This window comes from Sus scrofa, chromosome 13 (genome assembly GCF_054392235.1).
Source record: "Sus scrofa isolate SSC_HxYL_T2T_F1_AM1 chromosome 13, Sscrofa_HxYL_maternal_Yorkshire_Landrace_v2.0, whole genome shotgun sequence".
Lineage (NCBI taxonomy): Eukaryota > Metazoa > Chordata > Mammalia > Artiodactyla > Suidae > Sus > Sus scrofa.
In genome coordinates this window covers 218,385,923-218,406,430 of record NC_139395.1, presented here as the reverse complement: position 1 = coordinate 218,406,430, position 20,508 = coordinate 218,385,923, and the positions used below count along the sequence as shown (strand labels likewise).

Below are 20,508 nucleotides of genomic sequence, written 5' to 3'. Positions count from 1 at the left end.
CACATCTGTGACCTAAACCACAGCTCACGGCAACACCGGATCCTTAACCCACTGAGCGAGGCCAGGGATCGAACCTGTGTCCTCATGGATACTAGTCAGGTTCCTTTCTGCTGAGCCACAACGGGAACTCCTAATAATTCAGTTTTGATTTGATTTCCAGACTGATGTCTAGCCTGATGCTTCCCATCCTGTCATTTCTTGAATGTCCACTTTTCCCCCACCTTTATCTTATACTAGGTTTCCACATGTATTTGTTTCTGAGCTTTTTATCTCATTATATTGCTCTGTCTATTCAAGCACTAGTGGCAGACTCTAATGACTGTAACTTTATAGCTCAATATCTGATAGAGGTAGTCCTTTCTCATCATTTTTTTCAAAATCCTATGTGTTCTCTCATAATGATTTTTCATATTCATAATTATATGTTTAGTAACGTTTCAAATTTCTAAAAAATCACTCAGCATTTTTATTAGGAATGCTTTAATTATGTCGGTTAAATTAGGGTGAATATGCATCTTTATCGCCTTGGTCCTTCTTGTTATAAGCACACCGTATGTCCTCCCACTCACACACACCTTTACCTCTTTCAGTAATTTTAACATTTTATTCGTATTATTTGTATTCAATCTATATTAGATCTTTTAATTTTTTAGGCAATAGCGTAAGTGGGATCTTTTCATCTCTTTTCTAAGTCTTTTAATTGACATAGAAAAGATTGATTTTATATCCATTTAATAACCTATAGTTTTATTGAATTTATTTTATAGTGTTGTACAGGGTCTTCTAAGTATACAATCATGTCATCTGCCCAAAATAAATAATTTGCCTTTTGTTTTCCAATATCTTTTAACCTGTTATTTCTTTCTCAGGTCTAATTTCATTGAATAGTACCGACAGAACAGTATTAATTTATGAAAACAATAACGGGCATCTTTATCTTAATCCTTACAGCGCTGTAAATTAACATTTCACTATGAGCATGAGGTTAGCTTTTGGTTTGAGATATTTATGTATCATATGGAGAAAGCATTCATTTAGGGTATTCTGAGTAGAATCAGCAGCAGTGAGAAGTCTGTCAGGAGTAATGCATATTAGGGAGACAGGAATTAAGAACCTTAGAGGCACCTCGACATTAATATATTTAATCAATATTTAACGCAATGAGATTCTGCTGTATAGCCCAAGGAACTATATGCAATCACTTGTGATGGAACATGATGGGAGGTAATGTGAAAATATATATATATATAAAACTGGGTCACTTTGCTGTACAGCAGAAATTGACAGAACATTGTAAACCAACTATAGTAAAAAATTATGTATTTAATCAATATTTAAATAAATAAACACCACTTCCTAGGAACTCTTCTAGGCACAGGGGGTACAGCAGTAGATAAAATAGTCAAAAATGTTGCTGTGGAGTTCCCGATGTGGTTCAGTGGGTTGAGAACATAGCGGCCGTGAGAGTGCAGATTCAATCTCTGGCCTTGCTCAGTTGGTTAAGGATCCAGGGTTGCTGCCAGCTGCGGTATAGGTTGCAGATGCAGCTCCGATTTGAGCCGTAGCCCAGGAACTTCCAAATGTTGCAGGTGTGGCCCTAAAAAAAAATACTGCCCTTGTGAAACATACAGTTTAATGGGAAGTCAGGCAACAAATCAGCTAAATAAGTAAAATATGCATGATGTTAGATTAATGATATGTGCTCGGAGGGAAAATAAAGTGGGAAAGAGAATAGGAAATGTTGAGAATGGATGAGAAAAGAGGGAAAAAGTTGTATGTCGAAAAACAAAAAACAAAACAAAAAAGCAAAACTGGTTAAGAATACAGTTTCCTACCCACCAAATAATTTGCGTTGGGAAACACAGATGTAAGCATTTGAAAACTAAATGGTCCCTAGGAACCAATTATAACTTCACTACAGAATGTTTATCTTTAAGGAGTAGGATTTTTCTGGTTGTAATAAAAGCCAAGAAGCTGACAATTTGTGAGGCTGATTGTGGAGTCAGAAGGATACACTTCAATACAGAACCCTAAGCTTATCATCATCAGTGCTTCTAAAATAAGATCCAGGGCCCACCAGTGGACCTGGAGGGTCTTCCTTCTACTATTTTTGTTGTTTACAGGCAAGTAACATACAACCTAAAGCTTTCATTCCTCATGCTCAACTTTTTCCTGGAAGAACAGCCAGGTGGGCCACACAATTTTTGTGCCCCCAATTTTGAGAGGCATGGCTCACTGGGGGCTCCTTCAAATCTTATTTTAGCAGGAATGTTTGATAACCACAAGAATTTCCCAATCAGTTGCCAAGGGCTGGTTCACTTGGACAGAGAAAAAGCCTTATAATCTGTGAAGTACAAAGCAATCCATATGAAAATGAATATATATTAATTAATACTGTTCAAGGGGTGGGGGGACACGCTGGGGGTGTGGGATGGAAATCCTATAAAATTGGATTGTGATGATCATTGCACAACTATAAATGTAATACATTCATTGAGTAATTTAAAAAAATTTTTAATTAATACTGGTTAATTCATATATTCTTCTTTGTGAGCTCCTAACATTTTCCTTTTATAATATCATTCTAGGTTTTTTGAAATATATTCTTTTCTTAAAAAGAGACCAAAACATGTCAAAAACCACTCCCCTGGCGAGCTCATAAATACTGCAGTGTGGCGAACCCTCCGCCCAGAGCACACAGGTGAGCTCCGCACATCTTAGGAACGTCTGGGAAGGAACAACAGGTATGCATTCACTCATCCTAAAACAGGTTTGCATGGGTTTATTTTTTCGGTCTACCTTCTCGTAAAAACAGAGTCGAAGGTGACTACACAGCACTGTAGTGTTCAGAGTTACTTAGATCTTTCCCTTCCCCTTGAACATTCTTAGTTCTCATTCTATAATTACATGAACAGGACACACAAACATAGTGTCGTTACAGGCAGTCACCCCTTTTCACCATGGTGCCACCCAGAAAAAAAGCATATGACAGGATCATATTTTCCCATTAATGTTTTGAATCATGCGTTGTATGCCTGAGTCATACGTAATAGTAAGGAAACTCCCATAAACCCTATAATGAGAGAAACACAGTTAAATCCCACTTCAAGTGCAATAAAACGGGCACCATTATACTATAAACACTGAATGTTCAAAATACAAATATTGCCAAAAGTCTGCACTATATGCTGTCATAAATTTGATATATCGAAAACTAGTTCCCATCATGGCTCGGTGGAAATGAATCCAACTAGTATCCATGAGGACGCAGGTTTGATCCCTGGCCTCGCTCAGTGGGTTAAGGATCTGGTGTTGCTGTGAGCTGAGGTATAGGTTGCAGACACAGCTTGGATCCCACCATTGCTGTGCTGTGGTGTAGGCCAGCAGCTGCAGCTCTGATTCTACCCCTACCCTGGGAACCTCCATATGTTGTAGGAGTGGCCCTAAAAGACAAAAATAAATAAATTTTAAAAAATAAAACTAATATGCTAACTAAATAGTAAGCATTAATCACACAATTACTAACTTTATTTTCAAATCCTTGAAGACAGAGTTTGCCACTTCCCAGTGCCTGGCAGACAATAAATGATCTTTGAACATTTTAAATTGATTAATTAATTAATTAAGGAAAAAAGGCGGTTGGCTTTAAACCTATATTTTTCAATAATACACATAATCAGAAATCTGTATATGTGGAGACTGCCCACATTTTTTTATGGACAACAATGTCATGTAACCTATTTATATTAATATAAAGACACTCTAGAACAACTGAATCACCTTGGAAGTGTAGTTACAAGCCTGATTCTAGTCATCAATGAATTTTTAACAGATCAAAGAGAAATATACCACTTAAGAGACTGACTATTCCAGAGAGCTTCTGGTTGTATGCTTTCTAAGTACATCTCATTGCTGACAGTAACAGCCAAAAATCAAACTTGGCTTTTCATTGCTGATGATTCTCAGATTCATTTTCATGAATTAGAATGGAATTCTCACATATGAACCAAATAGAACCATATTCAGGTCATAATATGTAGAAAGTTTAGAAGAGTTCTGTTAGAACTTTCACAATTATAAAAGTGTTCTGTATCTCTGCTGGGTATAATTTACATCAAGTCCAAGTAATTCTTTTGGAAACTGAACTACCTTGGGAAGATACATCCGAGTGTATTAGTTAGCTATGCCTATGTAACAAATTACCCCAAAACTTAATAGCTCGAAACAAAAAACTACTTTGATAGGATCACAATTTGATTAAAATTAATGGATCAGAGATGGAGAAGATGTTGGCATTATAGAGATTTTTTCAAAATTAAACATTCTAGAAAGCATCTATTAACCTAAATAAACTACGTTGTTTAGCATAACATCCTGTTCTTCCATTTTTCTGCAAGATCACTATTAATTTTATAACATCCTACAGTAGAGTCACACAGAAGTTTTCTGTTCTATAAATCTCTCTCCAGTTTTCAAATGAACATTTACTGGCTGGAAAAACAACAACAAACATTTATTGTTCTATGGGTCAGTAATCTGGGCACAGCTGAGTCCTTTGACGCCAGATGTCTCTCAAGGGTGAAGTCAACATGTCACTTGGGACTGCAGTTATGACTCATGGTTGGGGGGAGGGGGAGTTTCAAGCTTCCAGGCCCAAATAAATAAAATCAGAAATGAAAAAGGAGAAGTTATAACCCACACCACAGAAATACAAAGGATCATATGCTATGAACAACTATATGCCAATAAATGGGACCATCTAGGGAAAAACGGACCAATTTTTTAGAAATGTACAATCCCCCAAGACTGAACCAGGAAGAAGCAGAAAATATGCACAGACCAATTACCAGTAATGAAGCTGAATCAGTCATTTTTGAAACTCTTGAATAAACAAAAGTCCAGGACCAGATGGCTTCACAGGTGAATTCTATCAAACATTCAGAGAAGAGGAAATACCTATCCTTCTTGTGCTTCAAAAAACTGCAGGGAAAGGAACGCTTCTGAACTTCTTCTACAAAGCCAGCATCATCCTGATAACAAAAATCAAACATCTCTCTCTCCCTCTCTTTCTCTCTCACACACACACACAATTACAGACCGTTATCACTGATGAATATAGATGTAAAAATCCTCAACAAAATATTGGTAAACCGAATCCAACAATACATTCAAAAGATCATACATCACGATCAAGAGGGATTAATCCCTGGGCTGCAAGGATGGTTCAGCACTGGCTATCAATCGATGTGATATGTCACACTAACAAAGTGAGGAATAAAATCCACGTAATTATCTCAATAGAGGCAGAAAAAGCTTTTGACAAAATTCAGCATCCATTTATGAGAAAAACCCTCCAGAAAGTGGGCATTCTTAAAAGCTGATATTAATAAGTTCTGATAAATCACGGGGCCAACCAGTTCATATACTGGCCTTACCAAGTTGTAAACATATTGTTTCAGAAAACTATAGCATTACATAAAGCATTTATGAAACCTTTTAAGTTTAGTAAGTTCCAAAACAGGCAACGTCTTAGAATACAAATGGAAATAGAATACGTTTTGGGTTTTTTTGTTTGTTTTGTTGTTGTTGTTGTTTCTTTTCATTGCTTTTTAGGGCTGTACCTGCAGCATATGGAGATTCCCAGACCAGGGGTTGAATCGGAGCAGTAGCTGCCGGCCTACATCACAGCCACAGCAACACAGGATCTGAGCCGCGTCTTCGACCTGCACCACAGCTCATGGCAATGCCAGATCCTTAATCCACTGAGCGAGGCCAGGGATCAAACCCGCAGCCTCATGGTTCCTAGTTGGATTTGGTTCCACTGTGCCACAACAGGAACTCCTGGAAAATCATTTTTAATTATTAAATATTTGTGCCTCTTTAATTATAGGACAGTGATAGATCAGTGAACGCAGTAATAAGTCTGAAGTTGCTCAAATTTGTCATGAGATGGACCAGGTTATAATAGTGATCAACAATAGAGCAACTGTGCCTCATACCACGTGTTTTAGAAATTTATGGAACGCAGGCTGACAGTACATCCACTTGAAAATTGTCTTTATAGTAAGACTACACTTTGACCATGCCTGTTGCACCAGGTAGCCTAAATGAATTGTTGAGCAGGAAAGATTATGGTCAATTTTGCTACTAAGGTTTCTTCTGACTGGGACATTTTTTATTGTGATTTTTCAAGCAATTTAAAGGAACTACAGGAGTTCCCGTCGTGGCTCAACGGTAACGAACCCGACTAGTATCCATGACGATGTTGGTTCGATTCCTGGCCTCGCTCAGTGGGTTAAGGGTCCGGTGTTGCCATAAACTGCAGTGTAGGTGGCAGACACGGCTCAGATCCCACGTTGCTGTTGCTGTCGCTGTGGCGTAGGCCAGCAGCTGCAGCTCCCATTCAACCCCTAGCCTGGGAACTTCCATATGCTGTCTTTAAAAAAAAGAAAAAAAAATTTAAAAAAGTAGCTAGCATAGTTTCCTAGTGGCCTAGCAATGGAGGATTCAGTGTTGTCACTGCTGTCACATGGGTTCAATGTCTGGCCTGGAAATTTCTGCATGCCCCTGGTGTGGCCAAAAAATAATAATAATAATAAAGGAACTATAGTTACTGCCTCGTTGCTCTAGAGATCCTGCAAAACAGAGCCACCAGAGACAGTGCACTGTGGGGCCATTAGCAATCAACAGAGGCCTCGGCTCCTGCAGGGTCTCCTGGAGCGGGTGAAGATGCTTCGAAGGCACCTTCCTACTACAGCTAAGCCTAGAAAGCCTCCCATCTGGGCTACATTTTAACCTGGTAGAACTGTTTTAGGAGTGAGGTTGTTTAACAACCTTAAGGCTTATGTGGCCCCGGTGGGTTTCCATTAGCATTTTTTTTCCTTTTTTCTTGTTAGTATCAGTGTTAATTACAGTAAGCGATCAGGAGGGCTAGTTTTCTACTATGTCACTAGGAAGAGTCAGAGCTGGTTTTAGCCCCCTGTGAGCATGTAAGCAGAGGGAATCTTTCTTTTTTATTATAGGTGGGTTTCCACTACATCCTCAAGCGTCACTATTCCAATCTAGGAGTGAAGAGAACACTGCCCCACCCTCACCTCCTTACCCCTCTCATCTCACTGCTCCTACCAGTCAGGTCCAGAGTGAGAGTGAGTTATAGCCATTGACATGAAAGATTCAGGAATAAGTGGTTATTTTCATACAGTCTGGGAACTTTTTTTTTTTTTTTTTTTTTTTTTTGTCTTTTTGCCTTTCCTAGGGCTGCTCCCGCAACATATAGAGGTTCCCAGGCTGGGGTCTAATCAGAGCTGTAGCCACCAGCCTACACCAGAGCCACAGCAACTCAGGATCCGAGCCACGTCTGTGACCTACACCACAGCTCACGGCAACGCCGGATCCTTAACCCACAGAGCAAGGCCAGGGATCGAACCCGCAACCTCATGGTTCTTAGTCGGATTCGTTAACCACTGAGCCACAACAGGAACTCCCAGTCTGGGATCTTGAAGCAATGTAAAGCCAAGTGGCAAGTAATTCTCATAGACTTATCACCTTATCACAGGTTTTGACACACATTTTTTTTTCTTTTTAGGGCCACACTCTTGGCATATAGAGGTTCCCAGGCTAGGGGCTGAATCAGAGCTGTACCTGCTGGCCTGCAGCCACAGCCACAGCCACAGCCACACAAGATCCTTAACCCACTGAGTGAGGCCAAGGATCCAACCTGCATCCTCACGGATACTGGTCAGATGTGTCTCCACTGAGCCATGACAGGAATCCTGGTTTTGACACAATTTAACAGCGCAGTGATAAATGAGTTGGGTCAAATTTTATCTGTTTGGGGTCGAGAAATATGGTGTAGTGAAAAGAACGTTAAAGACAGACAGACCTGTGCCGACACCAGCTCAGCAGGTTGGAGCTGAAGAACGGGGGCTGTGAAACTTACGGAAAAAAGTTAACATAAAACAAGACACAGAGACATTTTCTTAAGTAAAGGTGGGAACCGGGGGACTCAAGGTCTCAGGGACCCAGAGGCCATCTCAAGAAATCACACTGCTTTTATTGTCTTTTTTAGGATGATGTCAAGTGAGGAGGGGGCTGTAGGTGCAGGATAGAGGGTTTTTTTAAGTTATTTTAAAAGTCACATAGCTAGTTGCCGATGAAGCTTTTACTCTGACCTTTAGGCATTTAACAATCATTAGCATTGAGGAAGCTTGGCGTCAGCTCTCTATGCAGAGCATCTGGAGAATCACCACTGTGCTTCTGCAGATGGTGGCGTGCCTATCTGCAGCAACTCGGCAGCGTGCCTAGGTTTACACCTCTGTTCTCCTTGCTAATGCATATCCTGCTAACGACCCCTCAACAACCCCTTGGGGCCATGAGATTGCTCTTTCTCTTATTCTTAAGAGGACATATCATGCTGTGCAAACGGCGTGCCCATCTGCACAGGTCTGGTGTGTCTAGACCAACGCATTATGTCTCATTCAGCTGACCCCATGACTAACTTATGCCTTTAGGTCTTTGTGCTTAAGCTTAAGTCCTTCACCAGCACTGCAACTGTTTTCCAAGCAGGAAGATGGGGTAAAGGAAAGCAGGACAAGACAGCGTTTCCAGCAAAGCTGAGAAAAGAGTGTAGAAACATGTCTTGCAACAGACCTGGATTCAAAACTCAGTTCTCCCCCTCACTAGCGTTGTGACCTTGGACAAGTTACTTAATCATTCTGAGCCTTTATTTTCTCATCTATAAAACAGGGTCAATAATACCTATTTCCTAGGACTGTTGTCATGATTAAGTAGGCAGTGTAAGTAAGCTCCTACCTCCGTGCTTGGCAAACGGGTGATGGTGGCGGGGGTGTGGTCATTAGTCAAGCATTGACAAATATTGGTGGTGTGACAGCACTCTGCTTGGGCTGAAGTTACAGCAGTAAGAAGCCATAGTCTTGGATGGATGGGACTGGTCAAGCCGTTGTTCTCGGTGAAATCGTACCTGGGGAGACAGACTGACTCTTGGCTGCACCTCTCACCTGACGACATCAGCAGGGCCCTTAACAGTCCTGCTGTTTGTCCCAGAGTTACTCTGGCAGGAGAGGAACCTGGTATTTGTTGATTGCTTCTCATGGGACAAGTACTGTGATATAAACACGGTCTCATTTCCCCCTAAAATAACGCGATGAAATCCCTGTTGTTATTCACACTTTACAGGTGACCAAGGTAACTCAGGTAACTAGGTAAGTGACAGACCCAGGTTCAAACCCAAGTCAGCCTGCCTTCAAGTGTCTGTCACCATGACCCTCCCATTGCTGTAGCTGTTGGACAACTTGAGACTGTAACACAAAAAAACTGTCCTGAATTAAGCCTTTATCCTACAATGCCGGCATGAGAAGACCCCCTCAAAGGCGTGTCTAAGGTGGGAGGAAGGATTGCTGCAGGGCTTCAGCAGGAGAGGTCAGCTGGATCGTCCAGCTTGTGTTAGGAGCAAATGGTCACAACAGAGTCTCCTTGTGGATTGACAGCCATAGTTTGGGCAATTTGGATTTCTGCAGATGAGTGGGGAGAAATCAGGGCCAAGGTTCTGAGCAAGAGGAGTGAGGAGGAACAGCTCCCCGGAACAAGAAGAGGCGAGGCATGAGGGCACCAGCAGAACATTTTTGGCCCTTCCGGATCTCTTACACCAATGCCAGGAGCTTTTCTTCATGCAGAAGCAAAGCTTCAAAATCCAGATCATTGCCTGTGCCTCCGCCCACTGCTACGTGGCAGAATGTGTCTGGAAAGAAGGAGTCGTTGATTTAGGATTGTGTGATGTTAACACAAATGTGTTGTTTGCAGTCATGACAGTTAAGGAAGAAAGCCCTGACCTCGAAGCTGGAAACACGGACGATTATGTCACCTGTCTGAACCTGTTCTCTTTATGTGGCTAGGATTAGATGACGTGAACTCAGTTGGTAGAAAGTAAAAGCACTAGTTAATCATTACATATATTGCTAATATTGCCAGTAAGAATTTTGGGGCTAATACAACCACTATGGAGAACAGTGTGGAGGTACCTCAAAAAACTAAATATAGAACTACCATTTGACCCAGCAATCCCACTCTTGGGCATATAGCTGGACAAAATTTTCATTGAAAAAGATGCATGCACCCCTATGTTCATTGCAGCACTATTCACAACAGCCAAGACATGGAAACAACTTGAATGCCCATCAACAGATGAATGGATTAAGAAGATGTGGTATAGGAGTTCCTGTCATGGCTCAGCAGTTAATGAACCCGACTAGCATCCATGAGGGCCTGGGTTTGATCCCTGGCCTCGCTCAGTGGGTTAAGGATCTGGCATTGCTGTGACTGTAGTGTAGGTGAGCAGCTACAGCTCCAATTGGACTCCTAGCCTGAGAACCTCCATATGCCACAGGTGCAGCCCTAAAAAGATAAAAAGACCAAAAAAAAAAAAAAAAGATGTAGTATATATATATATATATATATATATATATATATATATATATGTATATACAATGAAATACTACTCAGCCATAAAAAAGAACGAAACAATGCCATTTGCAGCAACATGGATGGAACTAGAGACCCTCATACTAAGTGAAGTAAGTCAGAAAGAGAAAGACAAAAACCATATGATATCACTTACATCTGGAATCTAATATATGGCACAAATGAACCTTTCCACAGAAAAGAAACTCATGGACTTGGAGAACAGACTTGGGGTTGCCAAGGGGGAAGGGGAGGGAGTGGGATAGACTGGGAGTCTGGGGTTAATAGATGCGAACTATTGCATTTGGAGTGGATAAGCAATGAGATCCTGCTGTATAGCACAGGGAACTATATCTAGTCACTTGTGACGGAACACGATGGAAGATAATGTGAGAAAAAGTATATATAAATATATATATATACACACATATATATGCATAGATATATGTATGACTGGGTCACTTTGCTGTACAGTAGAAATTAACAGAACATGGTAAATCAACTATAACGGAAAAAATTAAAACCATAAAATAAAAAAAAAGAGTTTGGGGGCTAAGTTTCCTATAGTAAAGAGATAATGAACTACCAAATGTATTTCATCAGAAGAGGCAAACACTTGAGGGTCAAGCAGATGCAGAAAGAGGCAGAAACTGATTGGGGGAAAACCTTTTGGTAAAGTGAGTGACATAGGTCCCTCTTAGGAAGGATCTGATACCGGTTTGTTTGTTTGTTTTCCCAACTCTTTTTTTTCTTTTTTCTGAGTTTATTTTTTGCAGTTATTCAGCTCTTACTGACAACTGTCATGCCGTTTCTTCCACCTCATTCGTTTATTTTTTTCTTTTTAGGGCCGCACCTTCAGCATATGGAAGTTCCCAGGCTAAGGGTCAAATCAGAGCTGCACCTACCAGACTACACCACAGCCACAGCCACAGCCACATCAACATGGAATCCGAGCCACATCTGTGACCTACACCACAGCTCACGGCAACGTGGGATCCTTAACCCACTGATTGAGGCCAGGGTTCAAACCCATGTCCTCATGGATACAAGTTGGGTTCATTACCGCTGAGCCACGACAGGAACCCCTTTTTCACTCTTTTGATAAAACAGGAGAATTGAGAGTACTAAATGAAGAAATAGCTGTGAAAGAAAGACTCCTAGGAGCTGGATTCCTTTGTTTCAAATGGCTGTTGGGGTAGACGTCACTGAGAAATTCCAGCGACATCCTTGTGCCATAACGCAGCAGCATTACAGAGAAATGCAGAACTGGCGGGTCTGTACCTAAACCAGGGCATCTTATGTATTTATGGAGGGTGTACTTTTGCGGGTCCTTGGTGTTTGGTTTCCTAGTCTCTCCATTTTAAGTTCTCCCCATGGACAACTAAGAGGGCTTACCCACAGTATCAAAAGTCTGTGTACGCTGGCATCCACCCTTTCTCAAGGAGCGAGGATGAGCGCTATGTGAAGGGCTGCCTGGAACCATCCCGAGCTGTCTCTGAGCTGGACTCAGTGTTCTTCAGAGAGATAGCTTTTGCAGGAAATTTTGGAGTTCGTGTGCATTTAACAGTGGGCCATGCCCGCTCCCAGAGTCCCTAGAGCAAGACAAGAAGCTCGCGTAGGACTGCAGAGTGGAGCGAATAGTAGGCACATTGTCCTCTGGCCTTGCTCGTCACACAGATGAGTCTGCTCTGTCGAGTTTAATACTACTGCCTCTGCCCTGTACCAAGAATTTAAAAATAAAATGAACATAAAATACCATAATTCTTTTTTCACTGAATGTTAAGCGAGATGCTAGGAGCAAAAGCTGTGTTATTTTGGCTACGTGGAACCCTCACATAGAAGCTGCTTGAAGAGAACATTCTAAAGAAAAACATCCCTGATCCATAAATAAAGGATTACGATGCTAAATTACCGTAAATGTACTTAATTATAATCAAGTTCACTCTAATTAAAAGCAGGGTGGCCTCCATGTATGCCCAATGAAATCAGTCACAGCCCTTTGGTTGCAAGGACTTTCAACTGTGTGGCATCACTTGCCCCGATTAGAAATTAGGATCATATCCCCAGCAACAGAAATAAAAACAAAAATAAACCACTGGGACTGAATCAAACTTACAAGCTTTTGCACAGCAAAGGAAACCATAAAAAAAAAAAAAAGACAAAAAAAAAAAAAAAGACAACCTACAGAATGGGAGAAAATAGTTTCAAACAGTGCAACCGAAAAGGGCTTAATTTCTAAAATATACAAACAGGAATTCCCATCATGGCTTAGCAGAAACGAATCTGACTAGTATCCATGAGGACACAGGTTCAATCCCTGGCCTCACTCAGTGGATTAAGAATCCAGCGTTGCTGTGAGCTGTGGTGGAGGTCGCAGACACGGCTTGATCTGGTGTTGCTGTGGCTGTGGCATAGGCCAGCAGCTACAGCTCCGATTAGACCCCTAGCCTGGGAACCTCCATATGTCATAATTAATTAATTAAACCAAAACATACACACACCTCATACAACTCAACAGCAAAAAAAAAAAAAAAAACAATTGAAAAATGGGCAAAAGACCTGAATAGATATTTCTCCAAAGAAGGTATACAGATGGCCAACAAACACATGACAAAATGCTCAACATCCCTGATTATTAGAGAAATGTAAATCAAAACTACTTTGAGGTACCGCCTCACACCAGTCAGAATGGCCATCATTAACAAGTCAACAAATAACAAATGCTGGAGATGGTATGGAGAAAAGGGAACCCTCCTGCACTGTTGGTGGGAATGTAAATTGGCACAACCACTATGGAAAACAGTATGGCGGTACCTCAGAAAACTAAATATAGAACTATCATCTGACCCCGCAATCCCAGTCTTGGGCACATATCCAGACAAAAATTACCTTGAAAAAGATACATGAACCCCTATGTTTGCTGCAGCACTATTCACCATAGCAAGACAAGGAAACAACCTAAATGTCCATCAACAGATGAATGGATTAAGAAGATGTGGTATGTATACACAACAGAATACTACTCAAACATAAAAAAAGAACAAAAGAATGCCATTTGCAGCAACGTGGATGCAACTAGAGACTCTCATGCGGAGTGAAGTAAGTCAGAAAGAGAAAGACAAACACCATATATCACTTGTGTCTGGACTTCAATACATGGCGCAAATGAACCTGTCTACAAAAAGAAACAAACTCATGGACATGGAGAACAGACTTGTGGTTGCGAAGGGGGAGGGAGTAGGATGGATGGGGAATCTGGGGCTAGTAGATGCAAACTATTGCATTTGGAGTGGATGAGCAATGAGATCCTGCTGTGTAGCACAGGGAACTATATCTAGTTACTTGTGATGGAACATGATGGAGGAGAATGTGAGGAAAAGAATTTACATATATGTGTGTGTGTGTATATATATATATGGCTGTGTCACTTTGCTATACAGCAGAAATTGACAAAACATTGTAAATCAATTGTAATTTTAAAAATTTTTAAGAAAAAAGGAGTTCCTGGGAGTTCTCGTCTTGGCGCAGCGGAAACAAATCCGACTAGGAACCATGAGGTTACAGGTTCGATCCCTGGCCTCACTCAGTGGGTTAAGGATCCAGCGTTGCCCTGAGCTGTGGTGTAGGTCGAAGATGTGGCTCAGATCCTGTGTTGCTGTGGCTATGACATAGGCTGGCAGCTGTGGCTCCAATTTGACCCCATAGCACGGGAACCTCCATATGTTGTGGGTGTGGCCCTAAAAAAAAAGAAAAAAAGAAAAAAGGACTTCCTGTCTTGGCTCAGCCGTTAACAGACCCAATGGTGTCCATGAGGACGCAGGTTCCATCCCTGGCCTTACTCAGTGGGTTGGGGATCTGACTTGGCTGTGGGCTGTGGTGTCGGTCGCAGATGCGGCTCAGATGTGGTGTTGCTGTGGCTATGGCACAGGCCAGCGGCTGCAGCTCTAATTGGACCTCTGGCTGGGAGCTTCCATGTCCCATGGGTGTGGCCCTAGAAAGATATACACATACACACACACAAAAAAAGAAATTAGGATCATATCATCAAATTTCACCTTCATTTTTAGTGTTAAACATGTTTCTTTGAAGTCTACCTTACTATTGTTTTGTTCCCAAATAGGATTTTGATTTTTCACATTGAATGGTTGAATTTATAATAATTAGACAAATTTATTTTTGAACTTCCCAAATCTGTTACTTATAAAAGTTCAGTTTTTGTTAAGCTATAAATATTATCAGGTCTTTATTAAACAAATGTAAATTTTCCATTTGGTGGATTTTCTTCAAAATGTTCCAATCCCTGGAGTTCCTGCTGTGGCTCAGTGGGTTAAGAACCCTGACTAGTATCCATGAGGATGTGGGTTTGATCCCTGGCCTCACTCAGTAGGTTTAGGGTCTGGCGTTGCTATGAGCTGTGGCGTAAGTCGAAGACTCGGCTCAGATCCCACATTGCTGTGGCTGTGGTGTAGGCCAGCAGCTGCAGCTACAATTCAACCCCCAGCCTAGGAATTTCCATATGCTGTAGGTGCAACCATAAAAAGCAAAAAAAAAAAAAAAAAATCCAGGCCCTATGTGATTTTCCCATGCAAATCAGCATGTTCTGAATTGCTTCTTCTGTCATCACATGTCTACGTATTCCAAGTAGCATATAGTCAGGGAAGTCATATTCATGTTATCAGAGTCTAGAAGAAGCATGGAAAGGAATGCAAATCTCCTGAATTAAAGTATAAATGGGGGGAGGGAGTGGGATGGATGGGGTGCTTGGGATTGATAGATGCAGACTATTGCCTTTGGAATGGATTAGCGATGAGATCCTGCTGTGTAGCCCTGGGAACTATGTCTGCTCACTCGTGATGGAGCCTGATCGTGTGGGAAAAAAGAATGTATACGTAATTGGGTCACCATGCTGTACAGTGGAAAATTGACAGAACACTGTAAACCAGGAATAATGGAAAAAAATAAAAATCATTATATAAGTAAATTAATAAAATATGTTTAAAGAAATCTACATTTTGGAAAACTTCTGGCCAAGTCAGCCAAAATAAACTCTACTCAGAATTTTCCTTTAATTACCAAAGAGTATACACTGTTTAAAAAGTTTTTTAAAAAATGCATGTTATTACCAAATAAAAATCATCTAGTTGCCATCAGAAAAAAAAAAAGTATAAATGACTTTATAATCATGGGTCAGGTTTATATCACTGGAATCCACTATTACTCTTTTTTGTGTGTGTCCTTTAAAAGGATTTTCATTTTGTTATCATCAAAAATGTATTTCAACACACTGTTACTCAATTTCAGAACAAATATTAGCTCTAGAAAGCTAGTATATTAATGTTTCTACGCTATATATTTAATCTCTAAAAGATGTGATTTCATCACTAGTAAATAAAAGTCTGTACATCTCTACAAATATATCTGAATTTTGTACGTGTTGCATTTCCTGCCAGCCATCCAAACTTAGCAAGTACCATCATTTTCTTCAGTTCTGATCAAAGCAAAAAATCCTGGCAGGGGGTGGGGGATAAATTAGGGGTTTAGGATTAACAGACACAAAACTACTATATGTAAAATAAACAACAGGGACCTACTGTATAGCACAGGGAACTATATTCAGTATCTTATCGCCTATAAGGGAAAAGAAACTGGAAAAGGATGTGCATATATTATGTATAACTGAATCACTCTGCTGAACACCTAACACTAACACAACATTATTAATCAACATACTTCAATTAAAAAAAAACTCAGAGTTTGCTGATGGCCTAGCAGTTAAGGATTCAGCGTTGGCACTGCTGTGGCATGGGTTCAGTCTCTGTCCCAGGAACTTCCACATGCTGTGGATGTGGCAAAAAAATATATTTTTTTTTAAATTTTTAAAATAAAAAAGCCTTAGGAGCTCTCACTGTGGCTCGGTGGGTTGAGAATCCGACTAGTATCCATAAGGATGTAGGTTCAATCCCTGACTCCGCTCAGTGGGTTAAGCATCAGGCATTGCCATGAGCTGCAGCGTAGGTCACAGATGCGACTCCATCCTACCTCGCTGTGGCTGTAGCGTAGGCCAGCAGCTGCAACTCCAATTGGACCCCTAGCCTGGAAACTTCCATATGCCCCAGATGCAGCCCCCCCACACCAAAAGAAAGAAAATAAAATACATCAAAATAATATGTTTTGTTCTGCATTCCTAATTATGCATTCATAGTTAATACAATAAAGCATAGGTTCATTTTAATGTCAACAGCTATATGTCTAAAAACACTTCCTTTCTATTAGGTTGTTCACCATGTCACTGGCTGATCCCACAGAAAGGACTCTAGATGGACACCTCCCCAGCGTGGCCCTAGAGAGCAGCAGGAGGTCTTCGAAATATGAGGACCACAGCCCAGGTTTCCCCGGGAACGGGAACGCCTCGGATAAGAGCGTTGATTACAGCAGATCCTGCTCCTGCAGAAGCTCGAGTTCTCACTACGATTACTCAGAAGACTTTCTGTATGAATGTTCAGACACTGCAGTTAACAGAAATGACTTAGAGAAGGCTGTCGTAAAAGGGAAAAAGGAAAAGAAAAAGTATCCTGTTTCTAAAGGTAAGAGGCAAACCTTTCCAACCCAGAGCAAACTTCTGGTTCTAATAACATTACGACCGCACGCACTAGTGTTTGAAGTGGTCCATACTGTTTCACTATTTTTTTCTGATCGTAAACGATAAGTATTATCAGTGAACTTTTATGGACAGCACTAGGAAGTAGAGAAACTAAGAATAATGACAAAAATGACAAAGATGAAGCCTAGCCTGGCATACCCTCCTGGAACCGGCTAGTGAGGGTCCTTCCGTTTTTAGTTGACAGGTGGCCTTATTACAGAGCACCACAGTACTGGGATTTCCCGGGCTTCTTGCCTTTCATCTCAGCTGACGAATCAAGGTTTGAGGCGCCCATGAAGCCTAACTCTCTGTCTCGGCACCCCAAGAAGATGGCCTTCGAGTCCGGTGAGGCATAGTGGCAAAGACGCGCTTTAGACACAGATCGTTCAGAAAGCTGTAAATAACGCCGATTCCTTGTAGATTTCACAAGGCTCCGCGCCACGGGCCCCTAACTATCCGAGACCCTAACCCTCCCGCCCCCCGCCCAGACTGTGATGATTCCGTGCAGACCACCCTGGGCTTGTAAGCATTCCCAGTATAGACACAGCTGGAACTTGAATCCCGCTGTGACCTTGAGAGCTGCTGCCCGTCAACAGCTGGAGAATAACTAAGAGCCTGCTCTCTGGGCGCCGCGGACCCAGGTCCTGCCCGGCTCCCCCAGCCATGACCGCGGGGTCTGGCACCCCCTGAGCTCGGGCTGCGTCATCTGGAATCTTCAGTTCCCCTTTGTCTCAGCCATGGAGCAGGGCTTCTTCCTCTAAGAGCCGAGTCTGTGAACCCCAGGGGATCCTTTGCGTGTTTCGTGTCTATTTGTGTGTGTGAACTTTTCTAGGGAGAAGGACCCATAGTTTTCATCCAGGTTCTCGAAAGGCTAACAGCTCTTTCTCTCGGGAGGTGTGAGTCCTCACCCCCTGGCGAGGCCCAGGGCAGAGGTCTGTTCTTGCAGAGAGGTCACAACAGGATGGACACGGTTCAGGTTAGATTCTATAACCCTCAGCCACGTGCAAAATGAACAAAGCTCTGAAAACCAAAGGTCTTTCATATCTTTGGCCCCAATACTGATTTGGCAGCCAAAACCTGATTTGAACTGACATGAGAATGATATTGCGTTCACGATATAAAAAAGTGTATTTATACATTTTATGTATAAACGTATATAATCATATATTTCACTAGAAAAATATTCTTTGATCAAAGGGTGCTGCCTCCTACCCCACTGGGAGTACTATGGAAAATACTATCTATGCGTCACAAAGAACAAACCCCCAAAGTAAAGAAACAGTCTGGCCCCAAGGGTTTGAGATGAGGGATGATGGGTAATATACATTTTACACTGAGTCTAGGCTTGCCTGCAACTGCGTGAAACAGCCCTTAGCATTTACAAAACTATTTCTGCAAGAAGCAAACTGCATTTTGAGTCCCAACTGCCTTGTAAATAATTTTGAAAAACTGATTCCTCATTGGAGTTCCCACTATGGTTCAGTGGAAATGAACCCAACTAGTATCCGTGAGGATGCAGGTTCGATCCCTGGCCCTGCTCAGTGGGTTCCAGATCCAGCGTTGCCCTGAGCTGTGGTGTAGGTCACAGACTTGGCTTATGTTGATCCCATGTTGCTGTGGCTGTGATGTAGGCCGGCTGTGATGTGGCTCCAAGTTGACCCCTAGCCTGGGAATGTCCATATGCCACAGGTGTGGCCCTAAAAGAAAAACGGAAAACAACAACAACAAAAAAAAAAACAGAACTGATTCCTCATTTATTTATTTCACAAATATTTACCGTGTCCTTTATGCAAGATACTGTTCATAAATTAGGAACAGCCTAAATGCACTGAGACCCTTCACAGTGGGTCAGAACCTAAATTCCACAATCCTTGTAAAGCACTGCTCTCCGTTGAGGACTCTTTCGGGTATGAGTACTCAAATTATTTTAAGTAAATCGTGGACACATCTTTAACCCGAATTTCACACCCCTGAAAATCCCTGTGCCACTCTCTGATGAACTTAAAACACTCACTGTGACATCAAGCTTTGTCCCAGAGTGACCCAAATATTTCTTGGTTTATCCTTTTATTCTTTGTGCTCACAGCCCATGTTTTGCAAGGGCTTGCCAAAGAAATTTCATCAGCAATTAATTAATTACATAATTAATGCTGGGATGATGTAATTCAAACCCAAGCAAAGAGCCATGAGTGCAGCCCAAAATCATACACAGATAAATAAAAGTAGACCTCTGACCCTCAGGGGCTAGTAACACTGGACTAGGAGCCACCGGCATGGACCTAGAATCCACTGACAAATAATAACGTCAGAGATTAATTTCCATCCCCATCTTAGAAAAGCAAAATTTTTTCTGTCTCTCTTTTTTTTAGGGCCCCGCCCTCGGCATACATAGGTTCCCAGGCTAGGGGTTGAATGGGAGCTACAGCTGCCAGCCTACACCACAACCACAGCCACAGCCACGCCAGATCCTTAACCCACTGAGCGAGGCCAGGGATCAAACCTGCGTCCTCATGGATGCTAGTCAGATTCATTTCTGCTGTGCCACGACGGGAACTCCAGAAAAGCAAATTTTATGGCAGAAAAACCTTTCATAGAGAAAAATTTTAAGGCTAAAATGAGGACTTCAATTTGATAGGATTACCATTTTGGTCAGATATTGGAGATTTACTTAAATCAATGTAAATCGCAAGCAACATTCTATCATTTGATTTTCAAAAAGTGGTTATTTCTTTCCTTTGTAGAAAAATGCACTTTCAGAATGCCTTCAATTTTGTATCCTTCCTTGATGTGTTTTATTGATACAATGCCAAGATGTGTGACAGCCATTCAAAAAATTGGTTCCCGGAGTTCCCGTTGTAGCTCAGTGGTTAATTGCCGTGAGCTGCAGTGTGGGTTGCAGATGCAGCCCGGATCTGACGTTGCCGTGGCTGTTGTGTAGGCCGGCAGCTACAGCTCGGATTGGATCCCTAGCCTGGGAAGTCCCATATGCCACAGGTGCGGCCCTAGAAAAGACAAAAAGGACCAAAAAAAAAAAAATTGGTTTCCCAAAAAAGTGATTTCACTGCCTTTGCTTGCTGGGGGCAGCTTTTGCCCTGTAGTTTTTAGTGGGGGGAGGTGGCAGAGCTAAGGCATGTGATCTTTGCAAAAACTTAACACCTCCTGTTTTTGAAACAGTCTTGCCGTCTCCACCGGGGCCTTGGCCAGTGCTCCATGGACAAGGGGTTCAGTCCCCAGGTATCCATTCATGCTGAATCTCCCCCCCCCCATCACTTGAGTACAGCATGAGATGGGGACATAGGCCCCCGTGACCACGTGACCCACACCCCTCCCTCCTCCAGTCTCAGGGCAGCCTCTCTCCTCCAGGGTCACACCACCCAAGAGCTGGAAGACAT

General features: G+C 41.9%; 1 protein-coding gene across 8 annotated transcripts in view; it reads left to right on the top strand.

The window, feature by feature from the left end:
* LCA5L (lebercilin LCA5 like) overlaps positions 1 to 20,508 on the top strand; it is a 54,865-nt gene that overhangs the window by 10,858 nt on the left and 23,499 nt on the right. For 2 of the 8 annotated variants that reach the window (XM_084992151.1, XM_084992152.1), the window contains exons 2-4: positions 2,589 to 2,701; positions 16,750 to 17,060; positions 17,315 to 17,461. In XM_084992151.1, coding sequence (XP_084848277.1) covers positions 16,760 to 17,060; positions 17,315 to 17,461 — 448 coding nt within the window. In that variant the 5' untranslated portion in view covers positions 2,589 to 2,701; positions 16,750 to 16,759. Of the gene's footprint in view, positions 1 to 2,588; positions 2,745 to 16,749; positions 17,061 to 17,314; positions 17,462 to 20,508 lie in introns of all 8 variants that reach the window. The other 6 variants (XM_005670353.3, XM_084992150.1, XM_084992154.1 and 3 more) reach the window with 3 other exon arrangements.